General features: G+C 43.3%; 1 protein-coding gene across 2 annotated transcripts; it reads right to left on the reverse strand.

The window, feature by feature from the left end:
* Positions 1-409: 409 nt before the first annotated feature.
* Positions 410-21,663, reverse strand: NPY (neuropeptide Y). 2 transcript variants are annotated; one of them, XM_053265387.1, is made up of 4 exons: positions 21,510-21,663; positions 19,824-20,011; positions 6,018-6,098; positions 410-896 (listed from the first exon to the last, which is right to left on the reverse strand). In XM_053265387.1, the coding sequence occupies exons 2-4, from the start codon at positions 20,009-20,011 to the stop codon at positions 872-874; spliced, it is 294 nt and encodes a 97-aa protein (XP_053121362.1). In that variant the 5' UTR covers positions 21,510-21,663; the 3' UTR covers positions 410-871. The 2 variants fall into 2 exon arrangements, with proteins under 2 accessions (XP_053121362.1, XP_053121363.1); XM_053265388.1 differs by having other exon boundaries at positions 19,824-20,032; positions 21,510-21,621.
* Positions 21,664-22,949: the final 1,286 nt, after the last annotated feature.

The raw sequence follows: 22,949 nt of genomic DNA on the forward strand, positions 1-22,949 counted from the left end.
CACTGTACATGGATTGTATGAGTGTTGAACATAGCATGTGAATAGGGCTTCTGTCTGACCACGATACATGACTGATGTGCTGTGTTCAGTTTGGTGGGTCATAAGTTGTGCAGCCCTGCACTAACTTCTCAATGTTGTCATCATAAATTGTACAATACTTGCCTGAAACAAATCCTTCCTCAACACTTTCTTCTGTTGTCTTAAAAAAAGAAAACTACAACCAATATGGGTCTTTTTCTCTGTGGATATTCTTAACACAAATGAAGTGGCAGTGGTTTAAAATTAGTCTTAATTAGTCTTGATAGTCTAGCAGAATTCAGTGGGTAATAAAATCACTCCTTACTCTAAAAATGCTATTAACATATTTATCGAGGCAATAAAAATATTCTGTACGCTGATTAGAAAAATATGCACTTTCCACATCATTTTATTTTTCTCAGTTGTGTCATGGGCAGTAGTTGTCATGAAACAAATAAAAGTGAGCCTCAAGACCAGATAAAATGTTAAACAAATGCCACTTTTTACAACTATTAGAGTTGACACGATTATTATTGTTCATGCTACTTTAGACAGGAAGGAGGTTGTAACTCAATTTTAATAGCTCAAAACAAATCTTTACCCATTGTAGAGTGAATGGGTCTCTCTCTCTCTCTCTCTCTCTCTCTCTCTCTCTCTCTCCCATTTAAAATGTTACCATTTAGAGTGCACAAATAATTTATTTAAATAAATGTATGTACAAGGATGATGAAGGAAAAACTACAGAGTTCAATATGATGGCTGCATGCACTTGGACCGAAACTATGACTGGTCTTCTAGCAATGGGGTATGGTCAGAAAACTAGGAAAACATTGAAGACAGGCTCTTATTTTCATCACCACATTGCAGGATCTTCAAACCTGTAACACATTATAAAGGGGGGAAAGATCCTGATGGTCAGTGCAATATTCAAAGAGACTTTTAGGTAATCTATATTTTCCAGGCCCACAAGCAACACATTACTACTTCTGATTTTAGGCATGTACACTGCATTATTTAAGGCTGGTTTGGATGATAAATCCGAGATGATCTCATCCACACATGATTAGGTACAAACATATACCGCTCTCTCCCCGCCCCACTCTCAGCATGCTGTTCTGCTTCTCTTAATTGCATGGGAGGTGAAAAGTCCCCCTCACGCGTGATGACTACATTGGATGGTGTGTGAGGGGGCAGTTCCTATGAACTGCTTCCTCACACAATTAAAAAGGAAACTGCTCATCATAAGGGGAGTGGCATAAGTTCATGCTGGTCCCTAATTGTTTGTGTGTTTCCTGAAAATCCAAAGCAATTATAAAACAAGACTCAGGCTGAGCTCATACTTTTCTCATACCAATTCAAGCTAGTTAAAACTTCGTGCAAGCACGTCAGCTCTACACATGATGGGGCACGGAAACAATGGATGGCCCTACCCGCCCCTGGAGCATGGGGGTCTACATGTTTACATCCATATTTATTATTTATCATATTTATCATATTTGTACACTGCCCCAAACTTCTGTCTCTGGGAGGTTTAAAACAACATAAAGCAAGTTAAAACAGAAATAAAAATCTTAAAACAAATTTAAAACCACAGTCTAATTAAAAAGCTTGGATGAAAAAATGTGTTTTTAGCATTTTTTTAATGTTATCAGAGATGGGGAGGCCCTTATTTCAGCAGGGAGTGCATTCCAGAGTCTCAGAGTAAGGACAGGTCTACAGTATCAGAGGCTACTAGTCTGGTGGCTATAGGCTACCTCCGGCCTCAGAGGCAAGATGCCTCTAAATACCAGTTGTTGGGGAGCAACAGCAAGAAAGAGGGTATGCTTTCACCTCTTGCTGTGGGCTTCTCAGAGGCATCTGGTGGGCCACTGTGTGAAACAGGATGCTGGACTGGATGGGCCTTGGGCCTGATCCAGCAGGGCTGTCCATATGGCCACAGAAAAGGCCTGCTCCTGTGTAGCCACCAGACGAGCTGGTAGCAACAGCAGACAAACCTCTCCAGATGATCTCAATGGGTGACGGGGCTCATAGTGAAGAAGACCTTCTCTTAAATATCCAGGGCCTAAGCTGGTATTTATGTACAACCTATCTGGATAGTCTGTCCCCACACGTTTTGCAGTGGGTGACTCACACAAGAAAAACAGACTTGTAAACCAATGCCAGGATGTATACCTGGGCCACATCTGACAGTCACACTCAGAGCTGTGTCCCATTGTGTGCAGAGTTCACATGCTGGGACAATTATGTCTGTGTGCCATTTATGTGGGTGAATCTGCCTTTGGATCAGTTTCCATCAATTATTATGCCTTCTCATTTCATGAAAAGACAATAAAAGAGAAATTGAGGGATGAAATAGCCTACTTAAGCCCTGTCTGTTATGGGTCTGCTATAGGTCGAGAATGCAAAAAGCCTCAAAAGGCTGCTCATGGAAGTGGAGACAGGGCCAGCCCAAGGCTCGGGGCACCCCAAACTAACCTCACCCAGGAAGCCCCCACCTGCCCGGGAGCCCCCCACTAACCCGTCACCCACCCGAAAGTGTTCATAACATGACCATTAAAGAGTTAAATAGTAGAAGAACCTTTTCTTATGGGCTGGACATTTTTTCTGGTTCGTTTCCATTACTAAGTAGTGTATTCTGCATAGCAATAAAGAGCATGCTTGAGGACAATAAAAAATGAGCAAGAGTTCAGGGATCCGGAGACCTATACAGAAGTACCATTGCAATAAGGTACCATAGCACCTTGGCTTCTTGCTTGTTAAAGTCAGTTTAGTTGCTGGCCATGAGAAAGGAGATTGTAGTAAATAGCCATTTGTCTCAATAGCTATCAAAATACTATAAAAATGTGTAGGGGTCATTTAGCTGCATCTCTTCACATCATTTTGAATGTTGCTGCATTGAAAATGGGATTTTTAGAGAATCAATAAGAATCACTGCAGAACAATGTTAAATTAAGAGCCAACATTCATGACATTCATCTCGGAAAAATACATTAAATCTTTTGCTAAGCAATAAAACAGACATTTTCTATCATCAGCCTTTTGACTCTTTACTCCCTTTTGACTCTTTACTCCCACTCTTGCTCAAAAAATAATGTACAAATCTTGCACTCTGCATTCCAAAAAAAATTCCACTGCCCAGATCATGGGGTTTCGTTGGTGCTATGGCTTGCCAGAACTCCGTCCTGAGTTTTATTTTCAAAACCAGGGATCATGGAATCCATGAGGAACAGATAAATGATGCCCTGTATCAGTACTGGTTGAATGTCTCTCACCACTGAGCAGGGGCGTAACTAGAATTGGGCAAGGGGAGACAATTGTCTCGGGGACCAATGTCTTGGGGGGCCTCCCCAGAGGCAAGTCACATAACTGACTCCCCCAGCTGCGAACCCTCCTGGGCTTCCTTCAGTTGTGTTCATCCTCCGAAACTGATGTGAGTGTTAAGACCCGGAGCTACCAGAACAGCAGGTCTTTCTCTAGTGCCATTAAATGACTTGCATCATCCACAATTTACAAAACCTTTTAAAAAATAATTTAGGATGATGTTCAATTGTGGCACATACATAGATAGATAGATAGATAGATAGATAGATAGATAGATAGATAGATAGACAGACAGGTAGGTAGATTTTACTATGCTTTTTGTTACCACTATCTAGCCTCATTTAAAATTTCTTTACTTCATGAGCTGAGCGCCACTGAGCAACTTTTCAGATGTTCAGATGAAGAGTTAAATGAAGTCAAATGAAGGGAAGTGGTATTGCAGTGGCAAGCATTAGAAGTGGTATTGCAGTGGCATTAGAATAGGAGTGCACATCAAGTAGCTTGAGAGTTCCCAGGAGCTCCCGGGATTATCCTAAGGAGCTCTCTGGGCATTTGGGCCCACTTCTCCCTCCCTTCCCTTCCAGCTGATACAGCAAATCTGATTGGCTGGCTGAGTGGGGGCAGGTCCATGCTATTTTTAAACATCTCTCTCTCTCTCTCTCTCTCTCTCTCTCTCTCTCTCTCTCTCTCTCATCAGAGTTGATTTTTCTTTCTCTCCCATTAATTTCTCACCTCTTGCTCCCCTCCTGCACTAGCAGGGATTCAAACCAACAGCCTCCTGCTCTCTAGGCAGGTTGCTTCCCCACTGTGCCATTAGGTGGCTACAGGACAAATTAAGTACTGCCAATACAGCAGTGCTGTATTGGAAGCCTCTCCAATGGACCCCAATGGAAGCCTCCTTCCATTGGGGTCTTGGGTAGCTTGTTATAATAAGTCCCCATGAGATTCCACCCCCCGCAGATTGCAGTGGCAGAGCTCTCTCCAGATGATAAAAAAGCAGGGAAGTTATACCCATGTACAATGTCCAGTTGTGGGGGACATTGTCCAGTTGCGGGGTCCAGTTGCGGGGGGAGTAACAGCAGGAGAGAGGGCATAACCTCAACTCCTGCCTGTGGCTTCCAGCGGCATCTGGTGGGCCACTGTGCGAAACGGGATGCTGGACTAGATGGGCCTTGGGCCTGATCCAGCAGGGCTGTTCTTATGTTCTTATGTCCTGGGAGTGTGGGGTGTTCTCAGGATGCTATACAGAGTGCCCCAGCCTTCTGATCATGGAAAAAATCTGTTCATGAGCACAACATTTATCTCTTTGGACAAATGCTGCCAGCACGGACAGCGGGCATGTGGGGCTTCTGAGCACATCAGGGTAAGGTAGGAGATTGTGGGTACATTCTCAGGACACTGTATGTGAGCACTCGTGTACAGCATTGTTTATTTGCTCAACATCTGGAAAAGGCTGTTTGTCACAGAACTAGATAACGTCTAACAACAAGGAACATAATTCCTACCCAAAATGATCCAGGATGGGTATACAGCCCTCTTTCCCTCTCATTTTTTTTTCATCATTACTTTCCACCATTATTCTTAAGCTATTTAAGGCAATAGTATATTAGGAGAGAACTTGATCTTGATCCAAACCTAAGAGTTGGATCTTGCCAGAGTTAAGCAGGTACTTTAAGGTATTGTTGAATTCTGCAAAGCATTGTTAGCTCTGCCATTTAAACAAAGGGACTTAAATAGGCTCACCTCTGACTGGACCTCACCTTATTTGATTAGTGCAGATGCATAATTAAAGGTAAAGTTTGCTGTCGAGTCAGTGTCTACTCCTGGTGACCACAGAGCCCTGTGGTTGTCTTTGGTAGAATACAGGAGGGGTTTACCATTGCCATCTCCCACGCAGATGCCTTTCAGCATCTTCCTATATCGCTGCTGCCCAATATAGATGTTTCCCATCGTCTGGGAAACATACCGGGGGAATTCGAACTGGCAGTCTCTGGTTTGCTAGTCAAGTCATTTCCTCACTGCGCCAATGCATAATTACTTGCCTAAAATGTGTTACCATTTTTTTTCCCCAGAGAAAAAGAAGACAATGTCTGACATTCAGACTAAGGTTCTGTGCACTGAACAATGCTTTGTGCTTACTAGGGAGAAGAAATGTTTTTTCCTGATCCTCCCCTTCCCACTATAGGCCTCTGTGCCTCTGGAAAACATGTCCGTGAGGACTATGGGACCCTCAGGAACACATTTTTGGGAGGCACAGAGGGCTGCAGAGGGAAGGGAGGATCTGTGAAAATTGCCCCTCCCCCGGTCACCTGCATGGCATGTTATGTGTCTCATGCAACCTTAGTCTGGAAGTCAGCCAATACTGGCAACCAGTGGGAACCCTATCCTCTGTGTAACATGCCGTATATTTGTGGCACAGTTACAAATCAGAGTTGATTGTACTTCTGTAAACACAAAGAAACTGATGATTTATAGCAACCCTGAACTGTCACTAACTGGCAGCCATCAAAGTACAATACAGAAACTGCTTTTTATACCAATGGTCCAAAATATGATTCTAGATTTCTCATATGAAAATGAATCTTTTATTTTAAAGGAACAAGGAATATTGATAGTTTAGTGAAAATGCTGCACATCTTAATAAAAAGATCACAATCACAAAACACTTTTATATTTACCTAGATCTAGGAATATTTTCTGTGCTTTCTCTCAACAAAAGATCAGAAATCAGTGTCTCTGGGCTTGATCGTTTTCCATACCTGTTAAATGAGATTTTTAAAAAAATGTGTTTAAAAATGAGATTGATTTAAGTCCCTTAAGATTAAGACAGTATCAAAAATAAGTAAACGGAATGCTTTATTAGATGTTTTCCCTCTATGCAACTGCATTTCCTACCCCTCAGTTTTCTATTTTTGCACCTGAAGCTTTTGTCTCTGAGTCTCAGACTGATTTCTAGGACAGGTGTGTGTGTGTGTGTGTTGTGGGGGGCAACAATGGCTTTGAGCAGGGCGCTTTCCAGATTAAAGCTACAACCGCCGTAAAATACTTTGGCTTGGCGGGATCAAATTGACAATGTAATTAACGGGTGTTGTGCAAATCCACCAGCCAGGGGAGCAGTCTTTTCTAGTTTGCCCCAAACTCCATAAAACGGAAAAACACAGCTTTTTTTTTTTTTAGCAACGTTGTAGGACTAAAATGCAAGAACAAAATCCAAAAGAAGGCTTTGGAAATATGAATGGTGCCTTGCTGACATCTCAGGGACTGTGATGTAGATACACAGGCAATACAGAAGCACACTTTGCAGATCCGTAGTGACACTGTGGTAAGGGTTAATCTGGAAAGAGTCCTGGTAGGGTGGATGACGTGAATGACCTTGGCAGGAGATCATCTCCAACTAGCTGTTGGAGACGTAATGAAAGTTTGCACTAAAGAAGCCACAGAAGTGGATAAGAGCAGGTTGGAAGTAAATTTTCCATGGTGAATTATTAATACAGGAGGGTTATAATGCAGTCATTAATCACTTATAGCATTGATCACATAGCACATAGTTGTAATCATTTTTCTAACTGATTATATTAATCAATATAATTCTTTTATTGATTATACTACTACTGTTATTTAAATGCTACTTTTTCAACAATACAGTTCTCCAAGTGGTTTACATGGGGAGGAGGAGATAATGGCTCCCTGTCCACAAAGGGCTCACAGTCTAAAAAGAAACACAGCAAGCATCACTGGAGGGACACTGTTCTGGGGTTCAATAGGGCCAGTTGCTCTTCCCCTGCTTAATATAAAAAGAACCACCACTTTGAAAGGTGCCTCTTTGCCCAGTTAACAGGGGTTATTTTTATCCTACTTTTCCTCCATTTATCCTTGCCACAATCCTGCTATGTTAGACGGAGAGAGCATAACTACAAATAATAGTATAGACATCATTCAGGCCTGATAGCCCTTTAATATTACTGTTTTATAGACCGGAAACTGAGGCTCAAGGCATCCCTTAAAAATACTTCTAGGAAGGCTTCACGCAGGGCATGATGGTGCTGAATATCCCCTGTTGTGTCTTCATTTTCTAGTAATTAGAAGTATACTGCCACGCCCATAGATATCCCATTTCTCACTATCATTGCTAATGACCTTGGGTGGACATAGACTTGTCCTCCATGAAATGCCTTATCTTTAAAAACACATTTATAGTTTCTAATAAACAGCTACCCATTTTTTGTTATTTTAAAACTGCTTTTCCATTGTCATTTTATATAAATGGCAATATACAGAAGAAAGATAGAGGTGTCTCTATTTCATTAGCTGACAAGAATTGTCTCAATATTGATTTCTGTCTTAGAAAGACAAAGCATCAGTTTTAAGTGAAGAAACTGAAGAGAACCAGCTGCATTATTAAACCACCCATACAGTAATTTCATTAAGTATAATTCTAAATGCATATGTTCTAGGCTGGATGATCCAAGACTTGTTTCTGCTTCCTCTCTTTGGTGTATTTAGATGTGGCCAGAGCTTCAACAATCGAGAGCGTTAATGTCCTTAAAGAAAATGCCTGGACATTTTATATTAGTTTAACAAATTAAAAATCTGATCCTGCTAGCCATTATGAGGCAGAATCCTTGTTGATGTCAATGAATAGGACTTCTGGATGCTGTCTATTACAATCAAGATGAGACCTGGCTGCAGTAAATATAATAGAATTCTAGAAAAATTGCCAACCGCTCATGCTTTAATGCCACAAACCAGGGCCCCTCTTAACAAAACAGCAAACAGCTCTAACACCATGCGAATGGGTTTATTTATTAGTTTGTGAGTCTTGAGTTCTCAGTTCAGACATACATGCAAGCATTTTTCCATCATTACAAGGAATCAACATTCACCTTTTAACAAACTGAAAATTCACCTAAAAGTGGGGTGGGGGTCTTTTTATGTAATCAGATGAGTTAATAACCCTGTTATGATTGTTTTGTTCTCTGTTGCATATTCCAATAAATAACAGCTATAGGAATCTAAAATAGGAAACTGCCATATATCGAGTCAGACCATTGGTCCTTCTAGCTCATTGTCTACCCAGACTGGCAGGGGCTTCTCCAAGGTTGCAGGCAGGAATCTCCCTCAGCCCTATCTTGGAGATGCCAGGGAGGGAACATGCAAGCATGCAGAAGCTCTTCCCAGAGCTGCCCCACCGCCTAAGGAGAATATCTTACAGTGCTCACACATTCAGTCTCCCATTCATATGCAATCAGGGCAAACCCTCTTAGCAAAGGGGACAAGTCATGCTTGCTACCACAAGACCAACTCTCCTAATATTTATTTATTTATTTTATTGTTAAATTTATATACCGCCTTTTATTAAAAACAATCCCAAGGCAGTTTACAAAAGTTAAAACACATATAATAAAAATGACTGTTAAACGTATTAAGCTAAAAATATGAAAACAAATCTGATTTAAAATATATAATATACAAACACAAAAACTGTACATGGATAAAAACACACAGAAGCAGCAATAAAACAATCATGTAAAGGCCTGGATAAAAAGCCAAGATTTAACCAGCTTTCTCAAAACTGTGATGGAGTCTGAGGAGCGAATGGCCACTGGGAAAGCATTCCAAAGTCTGGAATACTCTCCCAGTGGGTGGATTCACATTATAACCACCTATAATATGGGTAGATTCACATTATAACCTGATAGTCTGAAGACTTCATGGCAGAGTAAGTCACCATGAGATGCTCTTTTTATCTACAAATAGATAAAAATAGCCAGTTTTGACTGAAGCTATTCCTAGAGATTCCGCCCCCCCCTCCCAAAATTGTCCCAATATCAAGCCCTTTGTGCCAATATCAAGCAGTCTTCAGGACTGCTTCGGTTCCCTCTTTCACAATGGTGTCATACAGAACATCGTACATCACTGACAAACATCACTGAACCTCTCATGGACCTGTACCACCCTGAGAGCTGCTAAGATATGGAATGGGGGAGAGGAGACAGCGACCATGGACTGAGACAGAACATCAAGTGAAATGCAAAAATTCGTCTCTGGGTAACACCTGAATCCTTATGAACACTGCACAATAAGCACTGTTCCTGTCACCTGTAAGAATGGGAGAGTGAATGTTCTACTGTAAGACTATTTGATGGAAATAAAAATAAAAATGTTACAGTCCAAGCACTTAGCAAACAAGTTCTTGAACTGGTCAACAAAATTCTGTACTTCCATCCCTCGCCAACCGCAGGTTTCCCAATCGCAGTTTTAAGTATCCGCAACTGGGAAATGGTGGTAGGTCTAGCCAACCACAACCCAAGTATCCACAGTTTGGCAAGATTTCTTTGTAATTTAGGGTTGTTTGTGATTTCTGGGGGTCAAGGGTGATTTGGGGGGCTCAGGTGTGATTTTCATGAGTGATTTTGGGGGCTCAGGAGTGATTTTCAGGGGGTTGGGAGTGATTTTTTTCTATTTTAACTGTATTTTGTGGTCTTTTCACAACTGCGATTTCCCTAATCCCCTGTTTCCCATTGGTTTTAATGCCTTGCCAACCGCGAGGTTTTCCTAGAACGGAACCCTTGCAGTTCGCGAGGGATGACTGTATAAGGTTTATTCACCCAAGAGTACACCAGGCATCCTTGTAGTGTGAATGTTTAATATAGGAACATAGGAAACTGCTTTATACCAAGTATATCAGTATTGTCTGCACTGACTGGCAGCAGCTCCACAAGGTTTCAGGAAGGAGTCTTTCCCAGCCCTACACGAAGATGTCAGGGATTGAATCTGGGACCTTCTGCATGCAAAGCAGATGCTCTACCATTAAGCTTCAGCTCATCCCTAATATCTGATGTCTCTGGTAAGTATGAGGGTTAGCACTAGTCTGTCATGCCATTTCTAGCTGTTGCGCATACAGTCAAGTATGGGTGATGATTGGAAACTACAAATACTACAAGACCAAGAGGACAAGATCCTGCTGCAGATCCTGCTTCTCTGTCCAAATCTCTCCCACAGTGGGAAACAAGAAACTGCATACCCATTTTTCTGGAAACCAGAAAGGATGGAGCTTTCTCTTGCCCAACACCTGGATGCTACTATGGAGAGAGAGACTGAGATTCCATCTTGTTGAAGACCTAGGAGAATAGGCATTTAGCTCAGGGGCGTAACTACTATTAGGCAAGGGGAGGCAGCTGCCTGGGGGCCCCCACGCCTCAAGGGCCCCCCCAGAGGCAAGTCACATGACTATATATTGTGAAGTGTGTGTGTGTGTGTGTATCAGCGCGGGGCCCATTTTAAAATTTTGTCTCTGGGCCCACTCCAGCCTTGTTACGCCCCTGATTTAGCTCCTTTACCTTTTATCTTCTTCCACCAGATTCCACATGCTATTCAATCAATCAAGATGAATGACATGAGGAAAAAGAGGACTGAGTTATTGTATTCCAGTTTGCTTCCAAATGTTTTGTATTAGTTTGCCCTTTAGTTGACTTTTGGCAAAAATGTGCAATGTTATTTTAATGTAACCATTTCTGCAAATGAATGGCCTAATTTATGATACAGGAGACAATGTAATGAACATAAGAAAGAGTGTGGCTTCTACTCTGATTAATTCCCATTCCAAGCACCATTTCTCTGATGATAGAGAAGGTATCACCATCCTTCCACTCTTCGGACATTTTCACATGTGAGGCTTAAATCAGTTTTTGTTCTCATCATTTCATAAAGCAAATGTGAAAGTCACACTGGTTGCAAGCAAATTTCACTGTAAAAACTATTCTTTTCTGCATTATATCCTGGATTAACATTTATATGTGACAGAAACTGTGCAAAAAGGCAAAGGCACTTCAGTGTCATATGGAAATGGTCTAAAACACTGGATTAATCAGTGCAAACATGTTCTTTTTCCATGGAGGTGGATAGGGTAAGTAAATACACATAGAAGGCTAGGGATGTGCCTGGACCGGTCCGGAGGCCATTCTAAAGGCCTCCAAACCAGTCCAGACTGGTACGGACCTGGGCGGTTCGGTTCGGGTGGGGGGGTTGCTTTAAGAGCGGGGGGAGGGTTTACTTACCCCTCCCACTGCTTTCCCACTCTGGCGCCCGTAATTTTAGTAGTAATTGTAATTTAGTAGTAATACCTCCCTGCCGCCCCTTCCCCCCTTTCGCTATGAAAAGCTCCCAAGAGACCTCTGCGTGTGTGCGCGCACGTCACAGAGACGTGAAGCGCGTGCATAATGTGTGCGCGCGCAGAGGACTCCTGGGAACTTTTCATAGCAAAAGGGGGGAAGGAGCGGCAGGGAGGTAGCCTGCCGCCCCAATTACTACTAAAATTACGGGCGCCAGAGCAGGAAAGCGGCAGGAGGGGTAAGTAAACCCTCCCCCCGCTCTTAAAGCAACCCCCCACCCCAGTGCCGGACCGCAGTTTGGCGGTTCCGTGCACACCCCTATAGAAGGCTAGTGCCTTCTTTTCCTGTTAACTTTATTCCACACTTCTTACTCCTATACATGTTGGTGGACATGAGGCACAGTGGTATGGAGCTTCTGCAGACTGTGTTGGGGCTGCTGCGGACTCATAAAGCAGCCCCGATGCTGACGAGAATAGGTCACTGAGCAAACAGCACTGCTGCAGTTCCTCCCATTCTCCCATTCATATCATGGTCACCATTATTTCTGCACTGAGCAAAGAGTTGGACTAGAAGACTTTGAAACCTAATGGATTTCCAAGTAATGTCTTTGTGGGTTGGGCTTTACAAGTAAGTGATTAACAAGTCTCATCTAACAAAGTATGATCGTAAATAACAAACCATCAGATAATAAAGTGCCAGTGTGTTGCTTAACAAAGCAATCAAGGAAATACATTTGATGAATATTGCAAAAAGCGACAATTCAGGTTCAAGGCATGAATGTCCATGATCACTCCACTTTGCAATTTGTTCCAGATATATTCTTGTAATCAAGGTAGCATAGGCAATTCACAAAACCATGGTGTCACCTCTGTTGCTATTGGCTACAGTAGCACAACATTAGCATTTTACACACTAAGAGCTGGATTCACACATTTTATCCAGATGACCAAGCCTGACTTGCTATAATCACACTCTTGAATGGAGAAATATAATAGAAGGCGTCACTTATATAGACAGCAGCAATTGTGTAAGTGCTGCTGGAAAAATTGCAACAATTACAGGAATTGCTGCTTGTTATATCCATGATCCGTTGGTTCATATCCATGTGAGCACATGCCGTTAACAATGTTGTTTGAAGAGTAACATTTCTATTAATTTTTTCATCATTTTTGGCTATTTCATTGCACAGTCCACAAGTTATCAGTCTGCTAAGGTATTTTTTAGCAAGAAGATATTTTCATCCTCCCTTCTAATTCAATTCCTCAGATTGTGAGAGCACAGAACCAATGAAAACCTAATTAAAACTATCTCATCTGGTCTGAATAGTAAATCAATTAGGGGATGAGCTGAAACTGGACTATGTTGTAATTATTTCCTAGGACTAAATGGAACATTTAGTAACTTACCGAACTCAGCTACTGCAGCATCCAAATGGCAACATTCAATTTCATAATTTCAGATTTTATTTGAATTCTACAATTGCCTCTAGAACACAATTTCTCTCTCCAATCTCTGTATTTTCTTTTTCCTGAAAGACTAATTTCAAGCTAATCTTTTTATATGCATCTTATGACTGTAAGTTAGATAGTTATGTATTTAATTGTTTGTTCATTTATTCTATTCTATTAGTTATTTATTTGATTGATTGATTGATTGTTTGATTGATTTCTATACCACCCTTCCAAAAATGACTCAGGGTGGCTTACACAGAAAAATAATAAATAAGATGGATTTCTAATCACAATCTAAAAAGAAACATAAGATAGACATCAGCAACAGTCACTGGGGGTGCTGTGCTGGGGGTGAATAGGGCCAGTTACTCTCCCCCTGCTAAATAAAGAGAATCACCACGTTAAAAGGTGCCTCTTTGCCAAGTTAGCAGGGGTTTATATTTTATCTAATCTATCTATCTATCTATCTATCTATCTATCTATCTATCTATCTATCTATCTATTTGATATATATATATAATTTTTGATTGTGTGGAAACAACCTTTGATTGTGTGCAAGCAACCAGGAGGAAAACCTGGGTAGAAGAGATTGTGTGGAAGCAAAGTAGGAGGAAAACCTGGGTAATTTTTCCTCCTACCTTGCTTCCATACAATCACTTCTACCTAGGTTTTCCTCTTACCTTGCTTGCACACAACCAAAAATTGGGAGCACACACAACTCCCAAACTCAGGTAGAACAGTTTTTGATTGTGTGAATGACCTTGATATGTTCAACTCATGTATGGTTTACTAGTTTAAACTAGTATTTAGAGTGTGTGTAGAGCAGCCATTCAGAAAAAGTCATGCATTTAATTTAAATTTTTTTTAAAAAAGGAACATGCCAGAAGAGCTTCAGGATGCCCATGGAAGATGTCACAATGGGTGCACTCTTCATGCATCTCCTTTCTAATCATGTGGACTGATAAAGTGCTGTCCAAACTAGCCTAATATCTGAATGGGGCTATTGTTCCCCTTTAACCAGGAGCTTTCCCAGATGGGTGGCTTTACTGAAGCAAGAATAGCAATAGCAATAGCACTTACATTTATATACCGCTCTATAGCCGAAGCTCTCTAAGCAGTTTACAATGATTTAGCATATTGCCCCCAACATTCTGGGTACTCATTTTACCGACCTCGGAAGGATGGAAGGCTGAGTCAACCTTGAGCCCCTGGTCAGGATCGAACTTGTAACCTTCTGGTTACAGGGCGGCAGTTTTACCACTGCACCACCAGGGGCTCTTGGTGCCTGAAGTGCCTGAAGTAAAGCCATTTAGAGTATTGCACCAAAGTGTTACTTTTTTGCGGACACATATAATGTGCAGTAACTGTGAATCATCGGGGGGAAACAGAATAATGCCATTGGCTATATGGACGGTATCTTCTGTCATCGTCCTGATGTCACTGAAAATGGTTCCCTTATATGAACTCCCTCCCCCCGCCCCAGCTGAAATGTAGCAAAACTGTGTTAAATCGTTGTTTAGAAAAGCTCCTGATGTACTCTGACACAGGATAGTTTAGGGCATGACAACAGAGAATGCCCATTAGCGCAAGTACAGCTTTGTTCACATGGGGCTTAAATTCACCTCTTCATTTCCTGTATTGTATATACAGATAATCCATCAATCTGTGGCTGTTGGTTGTGCTATATTAAAGCCAAAAATGTAATTTCACTCTGCATCCTCAACCCTTTATTTAGCCCAGATTTCAACAGGAAAAAGACACCACAAAGTGGCTGCTAGAACGTAGAAGGTTTAGGTAAATATATATGTGATGAAGTACATCACACAAAACATTTGAGTCCATCAACTTGGGTAAACTCACCAAGGGCCATTTTGCACAATAATCATTTTCCTATACAGATATAACTTCAATTTACACACTGTCCTGTGTGGTTAATACACACATCTTTTTGCCATGTAGAGAGCCTGGGCAGTGGGAACATTTTCAGAATTATTGAAATCCACATACAGTTTGGCATTCTCAAAAGACAAGTTTTTGCCAGCTGTGGAGAAGTGTTTCTAGGTCTATGATTGAATCACAAACTGTCCAGGTTTGTATGACTGAGTTTACCCTAAAGCAGAGTTGGCCACTTTAAAATGTGTCAAGGTTTATCTTTTCACACACTTTTCAGCAACAACTTGTCTTATAGCAGCTGATAAGGTTGTTTGGGTCACTTTTTAAGAATGATCTGTGTTTGGCTAGGGTGAGGTCTGTTAGAAGCAGCAGATCTAGAGAAAGCCATATCTATTCTGGTTGTTGTTTCTTCTACTTCTGTTTCCCTTAATCCAGGGACTGCTCCACGGGTGCATAACAACAACAACAACAACAACAACAACAACAATTCGATTTCTATACCGCCCTTCCAGAAATGGCTCAGGGCGGTTTACACAGAGAAATAATAAATAAATAAGATGGAACCCTGTCCCCAAAGGGTTCACAATCTAAAAGAAACATAAGAACTTTCAGCTTTCCCCAGCAGTAGTTCTAAATATGAATGTGTAGGAGGTACCTGTTCAAAGAGGGGGATGCTAGCAGGGAGTCAGGGAAAATACATCACTGGTTTAGTCTATCTATCAAGAGCTGGGGGGTGGGGGGGGGAAGAAGGTACCTCAAAACAATCAGAAAGCACAAAAGAAGGTAACAACTTCCAGGAGGGAAGCTCTGTTACTTTGCTAGCACAAACAGAATCTTGTGGCAGGCACCTTAAAGCTTATGCTACACACACACACACACACACACACACACACACACATATCCTTAAAATGCCACAAGACTCTTTGTTGTTTTTGCAACAGAAGGGAACACAATAAAAATGAGACAAAAAGGCATGTGTATGTGTGTGCATGCACGTATAACCATTTCACTTTTTTCTTCATCAACAGTGTTACTCTTTGGCACGCAACATGCCAGAAGCCCTCATAAGGTAATACCATTATTGGGACCAACCAAAATGTCACCAAGTCATGAGAAAGCTGATGAGCTTTCAAGAACTATTCATTAGGCTGCATGTTAAGCAAAACAGGAGTGGGAGAGAAACTAGGTATGCTGGGAAAGCACCATGCTACTGTTGTTTATAACAGTCTTAAGTCAGAACACAGTAGGAGTTATGCAGATGTAACTGCATTAGTTTCATTAACTGCTAGGCAGGCTTACTAAACCATCATTTTTCATATTCTGGCATAGTGCTTTGTTTTGTCTTTGTGGGAGCGGCTCCTTCTTTCATGGTTACTGATTTGGATACACCATCCACTTTGGTCTTGTTTGTTGCTTTGGACGAGAAGCAAGCGACACAGGAATGAGTACTGCCCTTCTGATGTATCAGGCGCACTGACTGACATCTAGTGCAGCATTATGTCTCCGTAATGCTGTGCTGTGCGGCACCGGTGTCTTTCAAAGGCAGCATCGGGGTTGTACCCAACAAGCAGTTGCATGAGCAGACCTTCCACAGATTTCCCCATTCAGGACAATAAGGAAAGCTGTGGAAGCATGGCTTGGACAACCCCAATGCTGCCTTTGAATGGCACAGCAGCCTCACAGCCCAGCGTCACAGAGAAGTAACACTGTGCTGGATATCAGCCACTGTGCCTGATAACAAGCAACATGAGGACAGCACCTGTTTCTGTGTTGCTTGCTTCTAAGAGCATAAGAACAGCCCTGCTGGATCAGGCACAAGGCCCATCTAGTCCAGCACCCTCTTTCACACTGTGGCCCACCAGATGGCTCTGAAGAGACCACAGGCAAGAAGTATGTGCATGCCCTCTCTCCTGCTGTTGCTCCCCTGCAACTGGTATTGAGAGGCATCATGCCTCTGAGTCCAAAACAACAAGCAGGATCATTTCCAGATGCAAAGAGGCATTTTTTTAAAGTGAGGATACTCATATATTCTGCAGTGGCAGAGCGACTGTCCCTATCCAACCCCAGCACAGCATCTCTCCAGTGGCTGTTGCTGATGTCTACCTTATATTTCTTTTCAAACTGTGAGCCCTTTGGGGACAAGGAGTCTCTCCCCTCCCCCCCCCCCACCCCCGGTCTTCTTCTCTAAACTACTTTGATGATTTTTGTGGGAAAGCAGGATGTCAATATTCATGGTTGTGGTAGTGACACTAGTGAAACGCTCTGGATGATAGACTGAATTTCTCCAGAGCAGTCCTATTGAAATGAAGTAGCCCTTTAGAGTAACTCCTCAGTAGTCGTATTGAATAACTTAGTCTGGATGTCAGCTTCTGTCTTGAATCAGTTTTTGTAGGTGGTGGGAGATGGGCACCCAGAATGCATCCACGCCCTCAGCCCATCTGCAAGGCCCTCAGGTAGCTGTGACTGTAGGGCCACCAAGAACTATGCATTCCATGGAGCAAAACGAGCCTGTTTATCGGCTAAGCTCCTATGCTTGCAAGCGAAATAGAGGTGCTCATTTAACAAGTGGTAATTCACCATGGCACGCATGTCATTACTTAGTAGGCTGGTCATCTATAATGTCCTGCTAAGCTAAGTGATTTAGAGAACTGTTCCATTTCCTGACTTCTGCAGGTTTCCAGTCAGGTGCAGAAGTATGGTAAAATTCTCAATACCATATTGATAGATAGATTGATTGATTTCATTTCTATACCGCCCTTCCAAGAATGGCTCACGGCAGTTTACACAGAGAAATAATAAATAGATGAAGATGGATCTCTGTCCCCAAAGGGCTCACAATCTAAAAAGAAACATAAGATAGACACCAACAACAGTCACTGGAGGTACTGTGCTGGGAGTGGATAGGGCCAGTTACTCTCCCCCTGCTAAATAAAGAGAATCACCACGTTAAAAAGATGCCTCTTTGTCAAGTTAGCAGGGGTAGCGAGGTAATATAATCAACTAGCATAGCAAGCACTTACCATGGTAAGTGAACCACACAATAATTGGTTGCCTCTATTGGCTCTCCGTATCACACCTCAGCACCAAACTATGGCTGGGTAACCCACTGTCTGGATGCTCCCTCAATTTTATGAGTCTGATCTGAGCATCAAACAAACTGTTTTCAGCTCAGTAGTCAGGCAAGGGAGGATGAGCTTGGATAAAAGACTCCTGTAGATGGTCTGCCAACCGCCTGTGGGGTGTACCTGGCAGGGTGACCTGGCTGTCTCCTCACATCCACAAAGAGGCAAGTATTGATTTCCACGAGCTCCCGGCATGAATTATAAACAAGCTTAATGATCAAAGTTCTCTCTCACTCACTCCTGAATCAGAGGGCTTTCTGAACAAGCAAGATGACAATCAGAAGTGATTTCTCTTTTGTTTTGGCTAACTCTGTACTCATGCTAGTACAGTGCTGGCTGTGTTTTATCTAGTCCGCGTGTGATTACTCATGATTTGATCCCCACGCAAAGGAGGAGGCAGCCCTCTTCCACCTCAATATACCATCTGCCCCATCTCTTGTCATCACCATTGCTTACTGCTCAAAAAAGAAGCGGCTTTGTTCCATCAGTATATATGCAACAGCATTGGAACACAAAGTAATATTTTTTCAGCAATGGCAATATGGACACATCTTTCTTAGGAATATAGGGAGCTGCCTTCTACCAAGTCAGACCATAGGTCCATCTAGTTCAGTATTGTCTACACAGACTGGCAGTGGCTTCTCCAAGGTTGCAGGCAGGAATCTCTCTCAGCCCTCTCTTGGAGATGCCTGGGAGGGAACATGGAACCTAGATGCTCTTCCCAGGGCAGCCCCATCCCCTAAGGGAAATATCTTGCAGTGCTCACATGTCGTTTCCCTTTCAAATACATACCAGGGTGGGCCCTGCTCAGCAAAGGGGACAATTCATGCTTGCTACCACAAGACCAGCTCTCCCCCCTTCCCACTTTGCAGCAAGTCTGGCAGCATGTCAATTTCACTAGGCTTCTCGGATTATCTGCTAACGTGGGGGAGCCTCAGAGGGCATGCTGAAGTCTCACCTCCAGCCTCAGAGGCAAGATGCCTCTAAATACCAGTTGCAGGGGAACAACAGCAGGAGAGAGGGCATGCCCTCACATCTTGCCTGTGGGGCTATCTGCTGGGCCATTGTGTGAAACAAGATGCTGGATTGGATGGGCCTTGGGTCTGATCCAGCAAGGCTGTTCTCAGAGATGGGCAAAATACTTCCCAAAAAAAATTTAGATACAAAATACAAAATACTTGTGCAAATGCATTTTAGATTCAAAATACTTGGATTGGAAAAACCTGAGGCCTGATTCAGCAGGGCTGTTCTTATGGAGAAAGTGTTGTCAGTTTCACAACAGCTGGAGAGGCAAGATATCGGCTAGTCCTCTGTCTCAGGTGAGACAATAGCACTACCCTCAATTCACACCTTAAGTAGTGGTGAAAATAACCCATCATGGTAGATTAGAACTTGGAAAAAATGGGATGACAACAGGAAATAAACCAGGAATGCAATGGTTTGGGATTGATATCATCTAGATTTTTAGGAATAAAAAATGAGCAAATTATGTCAATACCGGAAAGAAACAGTTCATATGGAAGCACCCAAAATTTGCCACAGATTCTAGGAACTCAGTGCAGTTCTACTTTTTTCTTTTGTCATCATGATAAAAAACATTTCATACCATTTTCTTTACTGTTATATTTATAGTGTCTTCCCCTTTGAACTAGACTGTAAGCTCTCCCACCCCTTTCTTTCTAAATGTATCAACCTCCTTTAGACTAGACAGGTTATGAATCCTAACACATAACTAAAATACCTACAGCCCCTTTCTGTACTGCCTCTAGCAACCTTATTGTAAAGCTGTGATTCTCAGTACCCTGGAGAAATGGAGGTTTAGGGAGATATTAGGAAATAAAGAGGTTTTCACTGCCCTGTAGAGGTCCTTCCCCTCTTTCCCCACAGTGTGATGCCTCCGTCCTTACCTCTGCCGTGTGATGAGGTTGATGTAATGCCTCAGAGCTGAGTAGTATCTGGCCATGTCCTCTGCAGGCGCATCCTCACCAGGGCTGTCCGGTTTGGATGGATAGGCTTCTGCCAGTGTTCCCAGACAGATCAGCAAGCACAGGGCAAGCGTCATCACTGACAGCCACAATCGCATGGTCCCCTGCATCTATAGGACACCAGGAAAGGACTGGGGGAAGGCAAGAGAAAGAGAGAGGACATTACACATTTCTATGGTTTTTTGGCAAAGGCACAGAATAACAGCGACCACCAGTCCCTTGCTCTCCGGAAGCCCTTTTGAATAACAACACTGTTCAAATCAAACCAAACTATTTCTCAGGGCTTGATTTCTAGAACAAGAGATCCTTGAACTCAAGCCTGCTTAGAAGCCATGCCCATTGCCTTGGAGAATAGGTTCTCCAGCCCCAACAGTAAGCAAACGGGTTGTTTCCATCTCCAGCCCCATCACACAAGTATGCAAAACTGGGGACAGGCAAGTACTCTGCACAGACTCCAAAGCACAGGGTTGATAACAGGTACAAGGCAATGCTCTGAGTGAGCCAGCCCTCAAATCTAGTCCTATTTTTTCATTAATTAAGCTTTCAGAGGTCTTTGTAATGTGGGTAAGACACTCTTTCCATTTTGATTTGTGAAGAAGAGTTCTGTGAAGCTTAAAAACGTGCCATACCCTTTCACTGAGAGAAACTGGTTCAGCTAATCAGCCACTTTCACTGAGAGAAACTGGTTCAGCTAATCAGCCACTTAACTGGTATTGCTATACCAATTTTTATTTGTATACCTTCCACATCTTTCTGTTTTCCCTTTTAAAAAGATCATAATATAATATTATCACAGTCATTCATTGAAACTTGTTCACAAACAGGAAAAGTGACTGAACTTGCAGAAGGATGTGGGCATTTGTAACTGAGGAAGAAACAAATAGAAAGGATTGGGTGGAATTTAGTCTCATAACTTTAAAGGCTAACAAGGTTATTGCCGCATAAGCTTTTGTGGACTAAGATGAAATTTACATTTGTCATCTTGGCTCATGAGAATACAGCCTCTTCTTCCTAGAAGAATACAACAAAGAGCAGCTGTTGATGAGGAGAAAGCTGTAGTCTGAGCAGACGAATGTGGAAGGGAGAAAAGTTCTCTTTGTGAAGGAATTTGTTGGAAAGATTCTTAACTCAGGAAAGGGAAGAACAGAACTGCGAAATGCCTCTCTTCTACTGGGTTAATTCGTTGCCTAGTGCCACAATCCGACGCACACTTACTAAGGCGTAAGTCCGATTCAACTCAGCGGAACTTAGTTCCGAGAAAATACGCTCAGGAGGATTGTGCGCGAAAAGTTGCGAATCTTTGGAAGAAGTGAAGTCTGCCTGGCTAGTTGCGCCCTTCAGGTTTTCCATCCAGCCCTCAGGAAAGCACCCCGCTAACCGTGAGCACCGATGAGACAAAGAGCAGCAGAAAGGAGAGGAACGGATTCCGAGGCGAGGGGAAGGTGGTTTGAGGAGCGGGGAGACCGCCACTTCGGGCCAGAGGTGGGGATGCTCTTCTCGATGGGCGGCGGCTGCTGCCTGCGCCCTAAAGGAATGGGGAGCAGCTGCTGCAGGGAGAGAGAAGAGGCGCTGGCGGCGGGGGGGGCGGGTCGGGGGGAGCTCGCTCACCTTCTGTCCGTGGAGTTGCGCCTCTCGCTTCTTCTCTCCGACTCCGGAATCCGCTGCCGCCGCTGCCTTGTGAGTGGGTCGGCTCTCCAGTGTGGGGCTGCGCGCCTCGGCGAGGTTTTTTATGGCTTTTCCAGCAGGCAGGAGGGGCCTCGGGCGATCACGCTTCGGTGACTCCTCCAACCCTCCCCCCCGCCCCCCACTTCTCCGCCTGCGCGCCCTGCCCCGGGATTGGCATCCGAGGCTGCTCCTTCGTCGTCTGACACTTTGCGCGAGTTGCGGGCGCCGGCGGGGGCTGGGGGCGAGGGGGAGGCGAAGGGGGCAGCCTAAGCTTGCCGATCCCGCCAGAAACTCAGACCCCTCAGCTAACAGACGAGTCGAGGGAGGACTCTGGATCTCTCCCCCCGCCCCACTCCCCATGCTTTCCACACACACAATATGCTCCAACATCCATAAGTGGGACCAAGAGTTTGCCACAGCTTTCCTTAGGTAAGCGCACCGCTGGGGGATTCCATGAACCTACCTGACCCCCTTCCGAGACCCTAAGTCGAAAGAGAGAGAGAAGGGCATTGATTGGGTACTTGCTACACACCGTTCCAGAGAATCTCGAATGTATTCCGTTTATGTCCCCGGTCAAAAAAGTTGTCAGGCAGCATTTGAAAAACATGCAGAGTCGCAGACAGAAACACACACACGTTGCAGACTTCAAAGAGGAGTGCATCAAGGTTGTTCACAGGACCAGTGAGTGGGGCAGGGAGCGGGATGATGATCATCGCAGTCTTGGCAGTGCCACTTACGGGCCCACTTACAGGCAGCACTGCCAGGGGTGTGGCGGTCTGGAGGCCTCCAGAAAAATTCCACAGTTCAAAAATTTCAATAGCCCAAATAAAAACAACTTGGACTACCTGGAGGGGCACTGCTGGAACAGAGTCCAATTCCGGTGTTCCACATGAGCAGCCCTACCCAGGTAGGGCTGCTCATGTGAACAGCCTCTTTATGTTGTACATGAGTACAGATAATCTGTACACAGATGCATGTTTTTGTGTGAATGATTGTACTGTGTTCAATTTAGAGGCGAACCTGGGTACAGGTCTCTCAAATGCATGATACAGAGAGGAAATGCACTGAGGTTCATGTGTTGAATATAATGTGTGAATAATTATACATGAGTACAGATCTGTGCAAGGTATACAACATATTGTGGACAGTATGTGTGTGTTCACAGTGTTCACTGTCCAGTGTGTTCACTGTGTGTGTTCACTGTGTGTTCACTGTCCACAGATTGTACTTTGTTGAATATAATGTGAATAGGGCTCATGATTTTGAGGCAAGGAACTGCAAGAGTTAATTTTGCTTTTCTTGAATAAATGCCTCCCCGCCCCCCTTGCCCTGATTCTACTGCCAATCAATTTCAAAGATTGTGAAGATGTGAAAATTGGTGAA

The sequence above is a fragment of the Hemicordylus capensis genome, chromosome 6, assembly GCF_027244095.1.
Source record: "Hemicordylus capensis ecotype Gifberg chromosome 6, rHemCap1.1.pri, whole genome shotgun sequence".
NCBI lineage: Eukaryota > Metazoa > Chordata > Lepidosauria > Squamata > Cordylidae > Hemicordylus > Hemicordylus capensis.